Source organism: Notothenia coriiceps, unplaced genomic scaffold, assembly GCF_000735185.1.
Source record: "Notothenia coriiceps isolate Sejong01 unplaced genomic scaffold, NC01 NC01_scaffold00008972, whole genome shotgun sequence".
In the NCBI taxonomy this organism is placed as follows: domain Eukaryota; kingdom Metazoa; phylum Chordata; class Actinopteri; order Perciformes; family Nototheniidae; genus Notothenia; species Notothenia coriiceps.
Genome location: NW_011341673.1, coordinates 11,917 through 33,188, shown reverse-complemented (window position 1 = coordinate 33,188; position 21,272 = coordinate 11,917). Strand labels below are relative to the sequence as shown.

General features: G+C 40.0%; 2 protein-coding genes across 2 annotated transcripts in view; both read left to right on the top strand.

Moving 5' to 3' along the window:
- Nucleotides 1–2,231, top strand: part of hacl1 (2-hydroxyacyl-CoA lyase 1) — a 187,959-nt gene extending 185,728 nt beyond the window's left edge. Inside the window, exons 14-17 of the mRNA XM_010770581.1 lie at nt 275–433; nt 527–634; nt 747–933; nt 2,155–2,231. Coding sequence (XP_010768883.1) covers nt 275–433; nt 527–634; nt 747–933; nt 2,155–2,187 — 487 coding nt within the window. The 3' untranslated portion in view covers nt 2,188–2,231. The remainder of the gene's footprint in view (nt 1–274; nt 434–526; nt 635–746; nt 934–2,154) is intronic.
- Nucleotides 2,232–3,479: 1,248 nt separating this feature from the next.
- On the top strand, nt 3,480–13,175 carry colq (collagen-like tail subunit (single strand of homotrimer) of asymmetric acetylcholinesterase). Its single transcript, XM_010770565.1, has 17 exons — nt 3,480–3,819; nt 4,370–4,479; nt 4,763–4,864; nt 5,674–5,718; nt 5,872–5,898; nt 6,714–6,785; nt 6,999–7,061; nt 7,155–7,181; nt 7,412–7,456; nt 7,557–7,592; nt 7,700–7,780; nt 8,311–8,407; nt 8,988–9,118; nt 9,471–9,590; nt 9,694–9,835; nt 9,934–10,036; nt 11,414–13,175. Exons 1-17 carry the CDS (start codon nt 3,723–3,725, stop codon nt 11,481–11,483), a joined length of 1,368 nt encoding a protein of 455 aa, XP_010768867.1. The 5' UTR covers nt 3,480–3,722; the 3' UTR covers nt 11,484–13,175.
- The last annotated feature ends 8,097 nt before the right edge of the window (nt 13,176–21,272 follow it).

The following is a 21,272-nucleotide window of genomic DNA, read 5'->3' as shown; positions in this document are numbered from 1 at the left end:
CATAAAGACACACATTAGTCGATTATGTTATATGTCCCCAAATGTAGATAGAAAAGAAGACAGACATGGTATTACAGTAGGCATCTGAAAGACTTTGTGGAATATTGTCGGAGCTCTTCTCATGTAAAGATTATGCTTTACAAGGATTTGTGCCAAAGGCTTTTAAGGGAAGAGACTCTAAGGTTTGAATACTGATACCAACTGGAAAATGTATTTGTTGAAGCGAAGTACCTAATATGGGATCAGGTTGTACGCTAATCCTGTTGATGTGCAGGTTGGATGCTGGTACATTTGGAACAATGGGAGTAGGCCTTGGCTTTGCTATAGCCGCAGCGGCTGTGGAGAGGAGCGAGAACAGAAACCAGAGGATAGTCTGTGTGGAAGGAGACAGCGCTTTTGGATTTTCTGGCATGGAAGTAGAAACAATGTGCCGGTGGGTTGGTTTCCTCCCTTTCTACCCCACATACTCTATACACTTCAATACCCCACTGTTACTTAATTGCATATTGTCTGTTTTGCTTTACAGGTATAGTCTCCCTGTGGTCATCATTGTGGTCAATAACAATGGTATTTACAGCGGAGTGGATCCTGAGACATGGAAAGAAATGGAAAAAATGGGAGATCTGACCACTATGTGAGTCCCACAACATCAGTCCCAGCAATTGACTATTCACTGTAATAGTTTCCTACATGTCATCAACTGTGATGTAATGAAATGTATCTCATGTCCTTATGTTGCTTGTCAGAGCCCCTCCTGTGACCCTCCTACCTGAGGCACGCTATGATGAGGTCATGACAGCATTTGGAGGTCGAGGGTACCTGGTGAGGACGGTGGAGGAGCTGCGCAATGCTTTACAGCAGAGCCTGAGTGACTGGGAGAAACCAAGTCTCCTCAACGTGCTCATCGACCCCTCTTCCGACAGGAAACAGCAGGTAACTGCCACCGGTCAGGAATATATACAGTAGAGTCATCACAGTCTCTATGAGAAGTTCATGTCAAAATAAAAGAATCCACTCAAGTTTTATTTTGAAGTTGGAGTCCTTTGAATGGCAGGCAGTCAATTATAAGCATAGATCCTGTTGAAATGCCATGCCCTCTTGTGGTTGTGAGTGAATGATGCTGAAACACCACTTTCCTGCTGCCGAAAACACCGTTGTGCTTTTCTCAAGTAATGGTCAATGCCTCAACCAAGGACACTTGGAATTAATTTGTCAAAGGTGAAATCTGCATGTTAATAAAGATAGTCGTTCTCAGAGGGGGATGGCACCACCAACAGATACCGTACATTTTGACGGTTTGAACAGAATACTCACCCAATTAGCTTCACCATTAATATCCCTGGCTGAAACCAAATGCCCAGATTTCTGTGCATTCGTCGATTGGACATGTACAGGACGTAAAGCTGCTCAAATACATCCCTTTTGCAGACTTCTAGAGAGACAAGATTAAAGGGTCAGGAACGTGGCAGCGGTCATAACAATTGAGGTCTAAGTTATTTCTTAACACAATAATTGATTCCTTTTATGGTCCACTCCAGACATGACGTGATTTTAGAACACGGGAAATTGTGACCTGATGTCTCATATTTACCTGTTTCCCCCTGAGACAGAAGTACAGAAAGGAGATGAACAATGACCCCGATGACATTGACAGTCGCAGCAGCAAAGCCCGGCGAGATTAAAAGCAGCAGCATCTCGGTCATGAGTGCAGAGCAACAAACGGTTTGGTGTTTACTTGGCTCTGGCCTCATCCTTCTAGCTGCATGGCTGACATGCCTTACTGAGTAGTAATCCACACACTCCAGGTGCACTGCAGAACTGTTGTATTCCTCTCACAATCCCTCCACCTCACACCAACCTGACCTTTCTATTTCAGGGTCCCCATAATTAGAAAGCAAGGCCCTCTGTGTTTATGTTGAATGTATCTACGCAACCCTTTGCAGACATGTTTGAAGGTTGTATTGAGGGCTGTATACATGGCGCTCTCTGTGGCCCCGAGAGAGACTTGTCCTCTTATTAGGTGTGCTAGCCTATTGTTTGCCTCGAGACTGTTATCCATTTTCAGGTTGTTTTAGAGAGGGGAGGACTTTTCCCTCATATACAGTAGCTCTGTAACCTAAGGTCTAATGTAATGCTGTGTTGTTTGTATTGCAGGAGTTCCCTTGGCTCACACGCTCCAACCTATAGACTGAACGAGGGATCTGCCTCCTCCTCTGTCCAGAACATTATCAGAACAGCAATGACCGTTTTCCTTATGGAAACTCAAACTGGATCGTTATAAAGCTGCTGTAGCTTTTTGTGATTGTTTCCATGAAATAACGGAATATTTTCTTAATCAATTCTTACTACACAGTAGTATTACAAATAACTAAATAATTAATTAAAAAAATGTACACATACACTTAATGTTATTTGTCTTTATTTTTTTGTTTGAAATCTTTATCCATTTTCTTTTCACATAGTTAATATGAAATATTATTAACCTCAGAATCAGTTTTATTGCTATTCTTTTGGTATGCAAGGAATTAGCTTTGTGCATAAACATAGTAAGACTAGTTCAAATGAAAAAATAAAAGCATTTGGAAAATGAAGAAACATAATTCTAGAATAGAAGGGAAAAATACAATAAAAAATGATACTATAATTACAATAAAACATATGTACGAAATATCTAAATTAAAATTGTAAGAGCTTTGTCGTTTTAGGACTGGTAGTTTCATTCAGAAATTTTGGAAATTGTCTAAAGAAATTAAAGGCTCACAATACCAATATGCAATGAACATAGATTGAGTCTCAAAGATGTCCATTTATGTAGTCAAACATTTAGCATATGGATTATGAAAACATTAAAACGCTAAGAAAGTGATTTTATGGTCTGCTCAGTGCTGCAAAATAATTCAATCAATTCCATTTGTTTTTATACAGCACACATTTATAGCCTCCATTGGTTTCACACATGGTCAGAAACATCTTTAAACATGGTTAGGGGCTTTTTAGAAGCAGGAGTGGCAATCTTATGAAATATCTAGATATTTCTGAGAGAGTCCACAGTGTGATCATTTTCTTATTAGATTGTGTATGAGTTATTATCACTTTGCATTATTTCTTACAATCTCCTCCAGATTTAATTTAATCATTTATGTTCAGTTGTCGACAAGCAAAATATTTATTTATATCACTATAGTTTAAGTGTAAATGAAAGTTACTTGTATTTCTAGTTGTTGTTTTTGTAGATCTCTCAGCCCCCAAAGAGCCTCATTAGAAAAGCAGCCACTTTAATTTAGTCGGAGAGACTGGGCATTAAAACCAATCCTGCTGGGATTAAATGGTAACTATGACTAATGACTAATAAATACAAAGAACAGCCGACTGATGCACTTGTTGTCTCAGGATGTACAGATGACACCTCATGCAGAATCCTATGTGTCAGTCATGATACAGTAAGTCTCCCTGTGAGAGCAGTGGAAACAACAAAAGGCACCCCCTGCAGTTGTAAAGGTCTAATATTGGCACTCGAAGCAGCTGGCGGCTGTCTTCTGTAATTTTAGCGCACACTGATGCAGAGGAAAGGCGTCCCCTCTTCGGAGGGCGTAAAGGAGACAGAGCGAGCGGAGAGGGAGGGGAGCAGAGGGAGAGCACAGTGAGGAGAGAGGGAGAGAGAAAGGCAGTGTGTAAGGGCTGCTGTGGCTCAGAAATAAAGTCAGACAACTATCTGGATCAACATGACTCTTCTAACACTTGGACTGTATCTGCCTCTTTTGTTTTGTTATGGCCTGGCTCAGTCCTCTTTTCTGGACAACTTCATGTCAATCCCAGCAGGTAAGAATCTAAAAATCCTGCCCCTGTGTGCGTTTGTGTTTGTACTGTACATACAGTACTATGCATGAACAGTTGCTTAGAGAGTTGGTTGTAGAAGCATGGATACAAAATGTCTAGCTTTGGGATTCATTTTGAGCTCAGTGTCTTTGAGAAATACGCTTGTTTTTATTTTTCTTGTCGCCCATGAGGTATTAGACTGTAAATGCCTCTATAAATAGCGAGACTAGCTCCAGTCCTTCAGTAAGAGGCACAGACTCTTCATATCTGTATCCCGCTCTGAGAACTCTGCTGGATGGGTGTCATTATTTCATATTGCACCTGTTCCCCTCTTGCTTATGCTGCTCATGCATGTTTACACCTCTTTGACTTGTCACATTTGTACTGTATATTTGTGATATTAGTCACAATGCATGTACCTCAGTTGCCAGTGCATGTCCATGTGTCATTAGTTAAGCATTGCTCTTCTTATTTTGATAAACATGACCTCTTCTGACTGTCTCCTTCTAATTCTGACCACTGTCATCACTGACTGCATGCACACCTTGTCCAGCTCTCAGGTCCGAGGAGCAGCAGGGGAGATTCAGCCCATGCTGTTTACTGAGTCCGCCTCCACCCCCACTATTTCCTCCACCCCCTGCTCTTTGGCGCCGCAACGGTCATGTGAGTCAAAGTCATGTGACTTTCAATCGTGGTATATCTTACTGTTTATATGTCCTTGGATGATTTCCAAACCGCCCCACACTTAATTTGTCTTGACCCCCGGATAACATCATTTCAACACTCATCTGCAGGAAGACATGGCTAAAAAAGGCCTTTAATGTGCATTGTTATGAAGTCCAGACATTAATTTATTTGACAACCTTTATCAACATCAAACATAATAAACAATCTAAACAATACTTAGAAAGCTGTAAAAGAAATACCTTTTTTTCTTTTTCTACAGAATGAAGAGATTGATGGTCGTGAATCAAAGCCAGGCAATGGTCATAAAGGTTCTTCCTGCATACAGGGATTCACAGGGCCCGCTGGCCCCTCTGGACCTCAGGTAGGATCCAGACTCTTCCCACGCATCATGTTTCATCACAGAATTAATCATGTTTTTTAGATCTGGCATCACCATCATTACACCATTCCAACACACCTCCCACAACTGGACTTACTGTTGGCTGTCAGTATGACTGAATCACAGACTGTCTCTGGGGTTTCAAGGTGTTGAGAATTAGTCCTCCAACAACATATTAGCCCAATATCCTCTTCAACTTGAGAGTTCCTGCAAAGCAGAAGATGGGGATTTCTCTGGCCAGTGCAACACAGCGACCCATTAACGCTCTACATTTAGCTCAGACACAAATAGCCTTTTTCCACTGGCTGCCAGTGGCCCACACATCATTCTCAGAAACTATCCGAAGAGCTGTCGGCCTGGAAAGGCATACTGGGTCGCGTAAATTCCAGGGATTACCAACACAAGCATGTGCCCATGTGTTTGTGTACTTTGGTGGTGAAAGATTGAAAGACGTTTTGGTTTAATAGGGGCTTGCAAATCCAACCTCATCCTCTGTTAAACCAGCATTTTGTAAGCGAGAAGCAGATTGACCAAATGATTGGTAGCGCTTTGCCCATCTCAGGCTGTTACAGCACCCACTGGACTGCAGCAGCGTTCCCGTTTATCAAAAGAGACCCTCAAGGCACTTTTTAAATCAATAGTGGCCACTCAGCCTTTAGCTAATTGGAACTGCCGCTGTGTCCTCCCAGAAGCAAACATGACTTTGTGGTGGAACAAAACTCATTTAGATGGATATCTCTGAGATTTATGAGCATATGCCATCATTTGATTGTTTTTGTTATGTTCATCAGGGTCCACCTGGTTTACCTGGAATAGAAGGGGGCAACGGAGAGAAGGTAAGCAGTTAACATAATAGATATACATTTTAAATCTATTCATTATTTTGTAAAGTCAAGTTTATCGACCTGTTGCACATGACTGAAAAATGCTCGCTGGAAGTTAATTAAATGGATGCTGTCCTTGTCCCCTCCTCCGCATCCTGTTGTCAGGGAGAAATCGGAAGACCTGGGCAAAAGGTGAGAGTCTCCATTAATCACTCTATATTCTCCGCTAAGTGGATTTACTCAAGTATGAGATGCAGAGCCTCCGCCTCCTCGCGAGCTGTAACTCAGAGGGCTGCCAGGGCCTGTTGTGTACATCAAGGAATTGTGTGCTAGAATAACCTTGACAAGAGACAGCACAGAAACACTGACATGATGCGAAGGAGACAGGCTGTTATAAAGACAGAGGGATGGTCTCCTCTCACTGAGAAGCAGCATATCTCCCCACTTTACTCCTTTAAGACACCCAGCATCATACCTCTCTGTCAGATGTTCCTCCCTCTCCATTAGGAGAGCAGAAACAAGCCCACACAGCTTGATTGCTAAGTGACCTCCTTAAACGATCGGCCACTGTGGGCGAGCATCGAAAGCGTCCCAGTGGGAGAGCCTCCCTGGCGGGTGGCCTGACTGAGCAGCTTTGCAGCACTGCAGTGCAATTTAGCTTAGTGCTTCAGCCAGGTCATAAATCATTTTACTTCCCACAAGCACGGGCTCCTGTTCTATATACAGCCCATCATTTAATTAAAGAGAGCAAAGTGACAGGGCTCGTTAGAGTCATTCTCCCCCTACATGTGCAGCAGCGTTTGATAAATACTGTAGCAGGCAGGCTGTCAGCTTATGCAGCAAATCCTCCACTTACATTGCTTTTCTTTTTTTAATCTGCAAAACTAAAAGGCATAAGGAGCCCTGATTTTATAACCACATAATTGCCTGTTCAGCTGGCGCAGTGTTTGTTTTATAATGTGTTTTTATATCTGAGATCATGTGTTGAAATGGATGTCTCCGGATAGGGTCGGACGGGTGCCCCTGGGCTTCCTGGGAAACTGGGACCAGCTGGATGGCCTGGACCAAGTGGGCCCAAAGTGAGTAAGTCAGATCTCATAATGTAGAATCATATATTAAGTGACATGAGACCAGTAAGGGCCAACACAAGGTGGAGTAGGTGAGTGATAGTTTTTCTATATGAATGCTTGATTGAAATAGTAAAACAATTACTTCTACTTTGGGACATGCATCCAAATAAATGAAGCCTATCCACATGTGTCTTATTCCTAATGTTCTCTATTGTTTGTCAGGGGGAGAAAGGAGACTCAGGGCTTATGGGATTACCTGGAGCCAGAGGACCGATTGGGCCAAGGGTATGAGAAACATTATGAACTGCAGCGATGTAGGGTGATCTCACTTTCCCACTGCTTTATTTAATCTTACATATTTTGTGTCTTTAATTTAAGGGTTTACCTGGTTATAAAGGAGAAAAGGTATGTCATTCCTTCCTTTATTATTATTTAACATCAAATTTAATTGGATATTCATTTGCAATTACTGATATCTTTGTATATATTTGTATTCCTAAATCATGCTTTTTTTGTGTAACTAATAAAGGAAAATCAATTCAACCAGTGTTGGATGTTTCATTTGTCTTTTTTGCTTAAATCAGATTTTTGAAATGAACTCTTCATATCCAACATAACACAATGTGCTCCATCAGGGTTCTCGAGGAGATCGTGGTGAGAGTGGAGGAAAAGGCGACAAGGTGGGCAGAGTTGATCAGCAGCAGGGGTTGTTACCATAGCAGCCATATTGTGCCTTATCTGCTGAATGCTATATTATCCTCTACTGTTCTTCGTCCACAGGGTGTGATGGGTTTCCCAGGAATGCTTGGACAGAAAGTAAGAAATAAATTCAAACAAGAAAGAGCTTTACATTTGTTCCACAGTATTACAACTTTTTAAATGTGGTCATGTTGAATGTTGAGTTGATATGATTGTTTTTGCAGGGAGAAATGGGTCCGAAAGGAGAACCTGGGATCTCAGGAAACAGAGGACCGACTGGCCGACCAGGGAAGCGAGGCAAGCAGGTGAGGAGTTAGTGTACATTCTCTTTGCTTTATTTCAAAACAGCCCTAAATACAGTTATACATTTGCCTGTAATTATCAAGAGGTGTGTCTCTCCCTATTGACATCCGCTCTGCAGTCTCTGTAGAAGCTTTTCAAAAACTACTGAACACCTATCTTTTTACATTGGCTTTTGTTTCTACTTGAGATGTGTGTGATGTGTTCTGTTCTTATGTTTGTTCCTTTCAGGACTCCACGTGGTCTGTTTTTTGTTTTTATGTTGACCTTACATTTCTGCCTCATGTTGTTATTGTATTCATGTTTCTGTGGTCTTTATTTTAACTTTTGTTCTTTCTTGTAAAGCACTTTGTGAAATCTATTTATGTGAAAGGTGCTATACTAAATACACTTTATTATTATTATTATTATTATTATTATTATTATTAAGGATTTCTCTTTAAATGTCATTTTTTATTTGTACGCAGTCAGGATTTAGTTTTAGTTTTTACCTTTTCGATTGAACCATACTGTGTATTTGTTGATGTTGTTGCAGGGAGGGAAAGGAGACACGGGTGGTGTTGGTCCTATGGGACCTGCAGGCCCTCAGGGGACTCCAGGCCACCCTGGTCCTCCGGGTTCCCCTGCCACAGGTGAGAACTTTGACCCTTTTCATTTTCTAACAGATTTAAAACTCTTGATTACTTTTAAATTATAACATAATAATAAACATTGTTCAGTTCAGTCAGGGACATTAATTTTCCTGCGTCCACTTTGAAGTGATTGGTGTGTGTGGCCCTACACTTTCGCTGAGTAGGGAAAAGCTGTGCTAGCAGTGTGAGAGGCAGCAAAGCCTGTGTCAGCTTTGGACCAGTGTAACACCGGTGGTCAGATTTAGCACCAGAGAAACGCTATCTCCCAAGGTGAAACAAGAGGCTGTGTTCATGACATCATGGGGCTAAAATGGATTCACAGATGACAAGCCTTTTTGCTGTTTACATAATTAATGTCACCAGATAAATACATTTAACATTTCATTTGTTATCTTGATCACATTTCAGAGTGAAGTTGGTTGCTTTTACTTCTTAATAGATTAATTCAGGATACTACATTTCATGACATATGCTATTTCTACAAGTTACTCTACACTTTAACACAGCTACTCACTTCAGTTACATGTTAAGCTTTTTGTCTTTTAATACAATATCTCTCTATATTTATGTGTATGTTTAGGACTGTACATGGTTGGAACAAAGGGGGCTCGTGGTCCACCGGGGTCTCCTGGAAAGTGTAGCTGCGGCTCTCTCAGTAATTCTCCAATTGAGGATTATCCTTCCAGAGGAAACTATCTTAAAGTACCTGCGGTGAGTATTTAATATGCTATATTTAGTTTTTTGTAATTTACTTTTGATATTGACAAATCAAATCCAAAAAACGAATATACTGTATGTATGTAAAACCTCTGATTACTGTAACTACATGTTATTTTAACCTAGGAGTTTAAAAAACAAAACAAGTATTGTTAAGTTTTAATACATTTTGCGTACATGTATTAATGATAAAAAAAATTTGAGATAAAATTATGCCTGTGAGGGACATGGATGTTGCTCTGAGATGAATACTGCCATATTAGATATTAAATGTTGACGCTCCATATCTCAAAATTGCATTTCAATGGGCCTTGATTTCAAAATCCACATCAATTTCTTCACTCAGATATTTGTTGTAAGCAATGAGGAGGAACTGGAGCGCCTTCACACAGATAATGCTCTGGCATTCCGCAAAGACCAGAGATCTCTCTATTTCAGAGACATTGATGGCTGGCTGCCGATCCAGGTATCATTGCATTCAGCAAAATGAGTTTGTTTCATATTGTTTGCAAATAATTACTTTAAAAGCAGTTTTCTTTTTTTTTTTCAATGTTTTAAACTCTTTTTAGACTTTCCCATTCCCAATGACGCCGTTCCAGTCAATGGAAAACGCACCTGATGATGAGGGTTACTGCGGTGACGGGATTGTGCAGATTTCCACCGGGGAGCAGTGTGATGACAGCAACAGAGTCGTCACGGACGGCTGCGTCAGTAAGTCATGTTCGGTGGTCTATAATAGCTCCTTAGTTCAACTTTGCTGAACGCATATAACATGACCCCTCCACCTCTGCTGTCTCCCCTTACCACAGAGTGTAAACACGCCTACTGCGGAGACGGATACCGCTATGAGGGGGCTGAGGAGTGTGATGGAAAGGACTTTGGATACCAGACATGTAATTCATATCTTCCAGGGTAAGCACAGTATACAACTCAACACAACTCGATTATCAGATTCAAATATCACATATTGGGGGGGGGGGGGGGGGGCTGCAGTGGAGACGCTGCGCACAGCTGATTGACAGCTGGAACACAACCCATCAAATAAAAAAATAAACATGACTCCACTCCGCAGGGATCCCCCGATACTTTCTTACAGTTTCTCATCAAGGGGGTGTCTCCTGTCCCCGGTACAAACCCACTGCCTGAGGAAGGTTATGTGTATTTGTCATTAACTTTTTTCGGACCACTTATTTATTTATTTTGGTGACGATCTGACCTCCATGCTGTTACTCTGGTTCAAACTGCATCCACCGAACAATGTGATTTGTCTCCACCTTCCCAAAAGAACCAACATCTGACACGGTGTGAGATGTCTTTTTTAGCTGTTCTGTCGTAATTTCCTGCGATCTTCTTCATGCATTCAGTCAAAATGAATATTAATACGGAGCGTTTCTTTGACTATTTATAGTCAATGGGCGTTACGTCAAGCCCGCAATAGCTGTGCCGCATTTCGAGTTGATTGTGATTTATAAAGGGAAACCGGCAGGTACGCAGTGTTTTATACATCGGAAAATGTCTGTGCGTATTTGTTTGCTTTGTCCTAAGTAAGCAACCTTCCCACGTGAATCCTACGCAAGGCTTTATAAATGAGGCCCCAGGTGTTTAATAGTCTTCAGTAAGTGGGTAAAAGCAAATAAAAAAAACAGCTAGTGTATAGTATCTGTAAAGTTCAGAAATGATATTACTTTACTTTAATGCATCCTTCAAAACCAGGCAAGGACAACACTATTCCAAATCTAAGAACATAATAATCCAATATAATGATTTCTCATTCGACCTCCTGCACATCAACACACCCATCCGCACTCTCAGGTCTTCTGCTTCCCTCCACCTCACTGCACCCCCCTTCCGTTTAACCACCATGGGGTCTAGAGCCTTCAGCCGCTCTGCACCCCGCCTCTGGAACTCTCTCCCACCTGACATCCGCAACACTGACTCTCTCCCCATTTTCAAATCACGTCTCAAAACACATCTCTTCACACTTGCATATCCACCCTGATCATTATCCATCACACATCCTCCGTTTTATTTATTTGATTGATTTATATACTGCATTGTCTTGTTTATGTTTCTTATGCTGGTGTTATGTAAGTTGTGTCTTGTTTTTTATGTGTTTGTACGGCAACATTGAGAGCCTTGAAAGGCGCCTATATAAAATAAATGAATTATTATTATTATTATTATTATTATTATTATATAACATCAACATATTAACCAGCTCTATACAACTGTGAGAAATGTTATGTTGCCATGTTTAACAAAAAGTGATGTTTCTCATGTTATTTGCAGGTCATATGGTCAGCTCAAGTGCTCACCCTACTGTGTTATCGACTCTACAAACTGCAAGTACTTCACATGATGAGGAAGCTGGACAGTGCAGCGAGATCCTCTGTGTGCTCTTTGAAATATTTTCATGCAAAAAAAAAAGAAGAACAATAATACTCCAAGCAAAAAGACTCTGAGGGTAGCGGCAGCCTATGAATCTGAATATATATATTATACATAACTTCTCTGTATTGCTGCTGAGATGCCACGTAGCTCCTCGGAGTTGTATTCGGTGAGTGGAGATGAAAAACCTTCACCCACACTTAGGAAATGCACAGGACAACTGCACTCAGTCTTAACAAGCAGGACTTAAGACTGGCCTCCTCTCCATGAATCAGCCTCTGGGTGCAACAGTTGTGCAACAGCCATGCCGAGACTTAATTAAGTGGGAGATGTTTCAGAGGAGCAGTAGCCGGGCCAGAGGCATATTTCTATTGACCCAGTTACTGATGAGAAACAGTGGCCTCAGGTATTCTACTGCAGCGCCAATGGCAGCGCACAGCATTTGCATGAGGCGGGGATTACTGTGACAGCAGCTGTCACTATCCAAGCATGTTAACAATCAATATACTTATTATTGCCACGACTAGGCCAGTACTGTGTAGGCATAAACAATTTCAGTTATAAAAGGTTAAACCATGCAAATAGTTAGATCAAAAGTATGGTTAAGGATGGAGATAGAGGTGCATGAATTATGCACTTGGGATATTTCAATGAGTCGAATCATTAGCTTGTGGTGGAACTGTGATTGACAGGGACTTTCAGTTTCGACAAGGTTTCACAAATCTCCCCGAAAAAACTTCTCAGGAACCAACAGGTAATGTAGCTCCAAACAGCACCTTTCACAGGCACCCCCCACTACTCCTTTTGTAAATTAAATGGCAGTGACTGTACGCTTAAGCACACAGATAACTCAAGGTTCTTCTCTGTGCTTTAGTGAGAAATACTACTGTATATGAAGGCTTGAAACTGTTAATGTTCTTAATTCTCTCACTAAACAGGAAAGGCTGTGATACTCTGTAGCTGCTAAAAGGGGGAAGAATTACAATTCCAGCCTGTCCTATGGTCATTATTGTATTTACTCTAATACCTCTTTATCCAGTCTTTTCTGTCTTACAGTATATACACAGAAACTCAACAGTAAACTTAACAGTGTAGATGTAGTCTGCTGTGTGTTTGGCACCAAAGGTGAAAATGACCGATATAAGCTGACTTTTCCATAAACTAGTGTATAGTCGCAGTGCCAAGGGAGACTTGTTCTCAGCCATATTGATACTGTACGTGTAGGTGTTATAAAGTGATTATTCTGTACAAAAAAATGGAAAGATAAAGACTGTTACTGTATTGTCTCTGCATGCTTGTGATTCTGTGCTTATTAGTGTGAAACGCTTCCACTGTTTTGTAAATCATTGCAATTGACAGTGCATTAGGTGTCTTAAGAAATCTCAGTCTTGCTCTGCACAGAGTGTAGCTAGTTGTACGACACACCTTGTATGAAAATGATGAACTGTGCCTTGCACAAAGATGAAATACCTTTTGGAAACTGTGTTGAATGTCCTGTCTGTGGCCTGTCTGTCTGTGCTGTATCCTGTACTGTGTATGCACAACGATGCTGAAACATAACATGCATGTGGTAACGTACTGTTCGGCTTTATCAAATAATGTATGCGCTGTGACTGGGATGAGGGAAATTATTTTTTGTTTCATTTCTCTGGTATGATTTATACAGTAGATGTAGATAATTTAAAAAATAAATAAAACCTGAATAAATAATTCAAACCTGCTGCATTTTTCTACTTTAATCAGGTTTTGCTAGTGGCTTTGCTTCCTGTGTTGTTAGGAAGTGTTGACAGTGATTCGAAGCTGTGGAATAGACAGTGATAGAGACACTATTGACGTTCTTTCAGGGCACTCGATGTAAGCTCAAAGCTGATATCTATCAAGTGAAAAAAGGGGCTGTCAGCAGCTCCTGGTAGAGTGCTGCGTTAGACTGTAAGAGCAGGCAGTGAACTCTTGCTGTTCTCAGAAAAGGCAATTGGTTTTTTTCAGCTTTTCATTCTGTCTCGATGGACCCTTAGAGCTGAGTCTGGGCCTAGACATTATGCATATTGTTACAGGTTGGGGACGGGCAGCCATCCAGTGTGGCCGCAGAGATGTTTGAGACGGGAAGCACCATATAACTTCATTAGCATGCCGTATTTCTTTTCTAAATCACATCAGGACAATTTGTCTGCTGAGATGCCCGAGTAAAAGCCTACCGTGCTGTATTTACCCCATCATGTGCATTCCCCTGACCAGACCAATCAGATTTGTGCCACAGATACTGTATCTCAGCACAGCACTAAATGTCGCTGGAGATGCAGTGGCCCACACCGTAGTGAAGTTAGTTTTAGGTTGGATTTCAAAAGGCATTCATTAAAGATCCAGCCTTCTTGCTCAGTTTCAAAGAATGTTGGCAGTGAGCCTTCACTCCCAACCATTTAGGGACCATCAATAAATGAGACAAAACCAATGTTATTCTCAAAAACTCTGTGCTATCTTGGCCATATTAGGGAAGATTGTTCCAAAAACTATAGTAAATGTAATTTGGCACACCTTCTTTATTACTGGTGTCTTGAATTTATGTTAACTTAAATATTTTAATAAAAGATTATGCAATGCCATCTGACCTAATGACCACTAAACTTCGACTGTAAATATTTGAAATTAGAAGAAATTGGTGTATAGCAACAAAGAAACTCCCCCCGGGGGTCACGAGAGCGGTCGCGAGATGATAAAAAAAAATCAAATTAAAAAATAATAATTTCAAATTAAACGTTTTTTAAAATTATTATTATTATTATATGTATTATTATTTATAATAACTTGTGCATAGACATTTTTCAGGGGTGGACTGGCCATCTGTAGCATTTCCCCGCAGAGGTATCATGCAATTGTTTTGCTTTGTGTCATTAAAAGGTAATTTATTGATGGTCCCTTAGTGAAATCCTGGGTTTGGATGTGAGCGAACCATCTCCTGACTGCTGACAGTGTGTTTTAAATAAATGAGAAGTCACCGCTGGATCCAGAGTGAATGTATGTCGAAGATCCAACCTAAAACTACCCTCACCGCAATGAGAAAACCCTAATTCTACTGCCCTGGGAACCTGTAAGACTTCTTCTTTTAAAAGTCAATGTATAACTAACTGGCCTCAAATTAAACTTGTAGGAAGCAGGATCTCTATTTTGAGCCGTCTCGTGTAATTTAGTTGATGAACTGAAATCCAACACTTTTTCCAACAAAAGGGTTTATTTTAGTGCATGTTGGCGGTGTAGCATTACAGCTGTGGGGAAATGGGTAATGCAAATGAGGCCACAGGGACAGGAAGCAGGCAGCTGTTGTCGAAGGCAAGGGAAAATCCCTGACCTATAAGCAGGAATGGCTGGCATGCACAGCGCTGTAGTCTCTACTGGTGCCCATGCAAAACCCTCTGAGCGAGGTATGCAAAGGTGTTGTAGAGCTCAGTGTCCCTGTTGTTAACACAGACTACACCTGTGCAGACTTACCATCTATTGCTTACTCATGGGTTTGTTTCAATAAAAGTAAGTGAGGATAAATGATACACTCCTTTTACACAATTTTTTAATGAAAAATGTTTCACTAGACACGTATTAAAACAGCCTAATTATTTATGTAAAAATCAATCAGCATCTTATATACAGTAGTAAAAAAAAAAAAATTAAATGTTTGCAATATTGCATGTTCATTGGAATTTATCTGCAACAGGAAGTCAACCCATTGCACAACTGGGATGTAAACTTAGTGAAATTGCCTAATTATATAAATAATTACTGTATCCATTCCCAACAAAAGAAACAACTACTCACAGAATAAGATTAAAAAATACTATGTGGTATGTCTTCGTTAAAAAAAAGCCCTATGAGGATGTTCCAGTTTTGTCTAAAATGTTCAGTCACAGAGCCATTTAGACACATTTTACCTGGCCAAAAGGAGGAATTATACCATTCAGATTTACATTGTTGAATCGACATCATAACAAATATTAAATAAAATATTAAGTACAGCTGGTAACAACACTCAAATATATGCAGAACATGGCTTGAGATGACTAGCTGAATGTTGCTGTTCATTATTAGTACAGAGAAGCAATGTTTATAACTTGCCATCCCTTTAGGATTATGCATTAACTTGGCTTAGGCCTTTGCCTATAATAAGTTTCCAATGGCAACTATATTTCATAATACATAAAAACATGCAATCAATAAACATGCTCTATGGAAACAAACCCTTACATTCACACAAGAGCTGAGCTGCAATGATCCCCATGACATGTGAACTTCATAACTTAAGACGTAATAAATAGACATTGTGAAAACGCATTCTATGCATAAGTTTGTGCAGAGGATGTCCACAAAAGTATTCAGCAGTTGTCAGTACTTTGTCAGCTATTATTAAGTTATTGTGTGTTGTGGTACTATAGGCAGCAGAGGACAAGCCATTCCCATGACAGCTCCTTTTAGTCCCACGGAAACTCTCAATTTTAGCATTATAAAATGATACATTGCAGGATTTATACTAGAACATAATTCAGGGAAAGATCAACATACATCATAATGTCTAAACCTCAATAGTCAGTGCAGTAACTATGTTTTTACATCACATACTCAGGCATATTGGGACAATCACACATTGTTTTTGTCAAATACTGCTCTCTGTTAGTTGCAAATATTCCTCTGTTTTATAAATCGGAGGAAACAGGATTTGATTAATTAAAAAATGTCTTTACATAATGACATTTGGAAAGACAGGAAAGTTATTAGAGCAAAAATACCTTGTGGTTATGTACCTGTACATAAAAAAAGCCACAATACTGCCACAAAGTGTGCACCAGAAACAAATGTCAGTGAAATATTATGCTTGGATTCTGCATAAGAGGGTGTAAACCCCTACTCTGTTAATGGTCTTTGAAACAAGACCCAGAAACTACATTTTGACAAACCATAATGTCGTAAGGTTAACGCGTGTCACCAAATACAGACATTAATACCTTCTTTAAGACCCTCTACTATTGTAAAGGTTAACAACCACAGAAGACACCTCACCCTGACACGAGACATGCTCACACTACTTTGTACACAAAATGCACAAGATCCGGCACTTTCCTTCATCCTCTCTTCAGGTTTCACACCACTTCATCAGACTCCAGGTTGTATTGTTCATACAGGGCATCTAGGATGGTCAGCTGATTCTCCATGGCTGGCAGGTACACTCCCAGGTCTCTGTAAACGCCGCTGGTGAAGCTGCTTTTCAGCTCATCGCCCTCTGTTGACACCAAGGCCGCGGCAAAACCTTGATAAGACGGTGCAGCTCTCAGCGCCAACTGAGGAAATAGAAGCATGCCATTGTTACACGCCAAGAACAGATCAACCTCAGAGGGGAAAGCATTGTTGGGAATAAGAAATACATACAGCAAAAACGCCTCGCACGACCCATCCGTGGTACTGCCGGAGAGTCTTTCCATAGGCGTTGTCTGGATGAGAGAAAGAAACATGAGCAGTCAGTCAACTGTATTGTTAATCTTTCAGTTTGTGTGTACAGACAGAGAGATTGAAATACCGTTTCCCACAATCCCGAATACAAAAACAAATTTATATAAAAATTAATGCCGTCAAAATTATTGCGTTAACGCCGATAATTNATTTTTTTAATTAATTGCGTTAAAATATTTAACGCATTTAACGCATGTGCAGAATGGCCCGCCCCATACATCCCACCAGTGGCAGCGCCAGGGTATGGCTGGGGTAGGCTACAGCCATACCAATAAATGGCTTAGCCCCATCATGAAAAATGATGTTAAAGTAAGCAAAGTAAAGTCCACCAACTCGCGCCGAGAATTGCACAGACAGCAGTTAGTAAGATTGATTTCAGTAGCCGCTTGTCTGGAAATACCAAAGACTAGAAACGGTTTTGAAAACTTTTGTCACGTAGTGATCGTCTTCTCAATAGAACATCTTTGATAATGTCTTCTGGCCAATCAGAATCAAGATAACGGCGTAGTGTTGTTGCAGGAAGTCCCGACGGAGAATACTTTTGCTGTAGTATCTCTATATACATCGATACAACATTACGTGTTGATAGAAATCAACATGTAATGAAATAAGACCCCACGGTTTGATGATTGATAGGTGGGGTGGGCTGTCTTTCACATAGGCCTACATACTGTATGTTAAATGGATATATCCGCCTTCTTTAATTTATCTTTCCATTCCCAAAATACAATATACATAAAGAAATGGCATATCTTGGACATAGTTCGAATGGTGATTAATCATGATTAATTAATTTTTAAGCTGTGATTAATCTGATTAAAAATGTTAATCGTTTGACAGCCCTAGTTTTTATATAAATGGATCAGGACAAAAAGAGAGAGAATCTTTTTCCCTGAAACTTTCAGAATCTCTTTACTCAGAGGGGGCACATGTTTATGTATAAAAGGCAAGAAAAAGTGGATTTTGCATAATAGGTGACCTTTAAAAAAGTCCATGTCAAATGTTTGACAGTGTCTGAAAGTGGTTATTCTTAAAACTAAACAGTACTAAAGAATCATTGTTAGAAAAAAAGGGTCTAAAGACTTTATAGATTATATATTTATTTTTACACCCACCAGTGCAACATGATAACCACCATAATTTCTTTATTTTGTAAGTCAGGCTTTTGGTGAAATTCTCTTAGATCAAGGTCTAGTAGATATGGTGAGGAATAAACAGGTTTTACCTCATGTTAGAGCCATTTTTTGTGTTGATAATAAATGTATTATTTTCTTATAAATGTAGGTCTTAATATATTCTTTTGATTTATGAATTAATATTGAATAAAATATTCAGAGAATAGTTTTTGATTTATTGTTTGTGATCAATCAGCTGGTATAAGGAAGGGGTGTCTCCAGCAAGGAACGGGGAATCGGTACAGTCTTTGACCTCACGTTTCACTGATCATTTTTATTCATTTGTTTGTTTCATTTTAAGGAAGAAGTAAATAAATCAGCGCCTACAGTGTTATTTGGACTTTTTTTAACTTGTGAGTCAAGAAGCGGAGCCCTGTTAATGTGGCACCATTTTAAATATCCAAAAGAATGAGCCACGACACCTCACTTTCACTTTGTGAGATAACAATTTGAACTTTCTTTCAAATCCATTTGTGGTTTGGAAATGTTGAAACCCTTCAATCTCGAGTAGATGAAGACAATCCTGTGATGTATTAACGACTGAAGATCAAACAGTGACACAGGGAAATATGCGTGTTTTCTGATCAACTAGATATAGTAAAGTGATAGTGTGAGTAGTTGGTTAGTTATTTGGTCTCTGATGTTTTTATGAGCAATGCACAGTGCTTACCATTGATAATACATTTCCCCCAAAAAGGGTTCTTACAAACAATAACTCCCCAAAAAAAGATTATTGTGCACCAAAATAGTTTTGAGCAAAGCATGCTCTAATTGTTCACTGCAGACAAAACAGTTGTTTATCAGAGAATCCGTGTTGTACCAATCCAAAGTGTTTTTATTTTGGGTCATTCAGCCTGGATGATCCAGATTGCTGCTGTTACAATAACAACACATCAATGTTTAATAGTCTGCAATGCAGAGATAACGCTTTCGATAGTCACACAGAAATATGTGTGTGAGTATTATGGGGATGAGAATTTGCACGTCACTGACAAATAGAGACGGAGAAAGAAGGATTGGAAGTGAGAGGGAAACCATGGAGTATTGTCATAAATACGTAAAATATATCCATAAAACTCCATTTCTATTAATAATGTTTTACTTCTACAAACATCCTCACAACGTTATTTCTGGTCATCCCTGAGCTGCGAGCCAATCCTGTTTCATAACAATTTGATTTATTCTCCCAACCGGGACAATGATAAGAAAGCTGATAGTGCTGCCAAGTCCTCAAAGAGCAGACTACTGAAGACACAACATGAAACATTCAGCAGAAACTGGCAGCTACTTTTTTGTGTAAATAAATCAATTAGATGTACAGTGCCGCAATAAAACACATTTTCCAAGGCCACGGGCCCATTTTCTGGTTCAGAGCTGCTAGTGCTGTTATGAAAGAGAGCTCATTTGGATGTAAAAACCAAACAATGGTAACAATTTCCATAAATCGAGACTGGAAGTTAACAGTGAATAAATGGTGCTTTATCAGACCAACCAAAAATGTGTCCATCCGTAAAATCCAAGTTATATGATATTAGATGAACTGGAAACACTGAGAGAAGAGCGTGTACGGTCAACACTGTCACCATACTGTTTCTTTAGGCATTCTTTATATATTTGTGGGGGGTAACTTGGGGGGAGCAAAATAAGTTGTGAAGACATCCACTGACAAATATTGATTTTATATGACGGTTTCCTTTCTACAAATCCTACAGACATGGAAACATATTTGTATACATTTGGACTTTGGTTTTATATACCTGACAAATGTGAGTCCTCATGTTAGCTCTGTTTTGGTCTCCACCACCTTCTTATGAAAATATCTGGCTCTGATAATGTACGTTGACCACCGAGTCGCTATACTGTGTCTGTCCGTTATATGGGGATGCCACTTTCATATGGCCTGAGCCAGCATGGGTCCATCTGTCACCCTCTTATTAATGTTTTAAAAACACTTCACAACACAGTGTTTTGGTTAGTGAATTACTATAAATATATTGAATTTCAACAATGGCTAATGTGCCTGTGAACTGTAATTGATTCAGTTTTTCACACTTAGCTGTCAGACAACACAGATAGGAGACATGGTCAAGACCAACACCTGGTGGGTATTATTCAGTATTTAATGAATGATAGTTTCAAGTGACGGGAACATCTATTCTGTGTGTGTGTGTGTGTGTGTGTGTGTGTGTGTGTGTGTGTGTGTGTGTGTGTGTGTGTGTGTGTGTGTGTGTGTGTGTGTGTGTGTGTGTGTGTGTGTGTCAGCTGCAGGTATATCAGTTTGAGGTCTGAGTTGCATTTGTAAAGTTATTCCAAAATCTGTGGCGGATTTTGTTACTCTGCTGTTACCTTTGTATGCCGTTAGGCAAACAAAGACAATGACACAGGTGATGGTTGCTTTATGCCATGTTGTTTTCCCCAGGGCAATCACAGAGCACACACACACACACACACACACACACACACACACACACACACACACACACACACACACACACACACACACACACACACACACACACACACACACAAACACTCAGGACGTAGACATCTTCCTCTGCTTTTAACGCTTTCCAGACTGACTGACAGACAGGTTATGATACTGACAGACTTTCATCTACCTGTCTGTGTGTCATCATGAGTCCCAGTGGTGCTAAGTGCTTCGTTGGCACATTTAAGAAAAACAGCATGATTCTCAGGCTAACTGAATTGACCCAAATTGCTGTAGCTTGGAGGGTGAGAAAAAGATAAGCTCATTACATTTAATTGTAATCTTTTGCTGTTGATGTGGACTAGATTTTAAAGGAAACACATAAACTAACTCCTGCATATTTCACTAGTTCAGGAAAGTGTTTAGTAAAGAGGTTAGAGTTTCACATTTGAAATCGCCCATGTTTTTTTTTATTTGCTTCTGTTTCTTCCAATCTATTCGGCCATTCTTTATATCTTTGTCATCTCTGTTTTGCCAGCAAATTCTTTTTTATTTGATCTTCTCTGCCTCGGTTGTGTGTGTAAGCATGACTAACAGGTCACTGCTGCTCAGCGCTGCAGCCAATCCCTTCAGGTCCTCGTCTCTGCTGCTTCTTTAGCGACCTTGACAG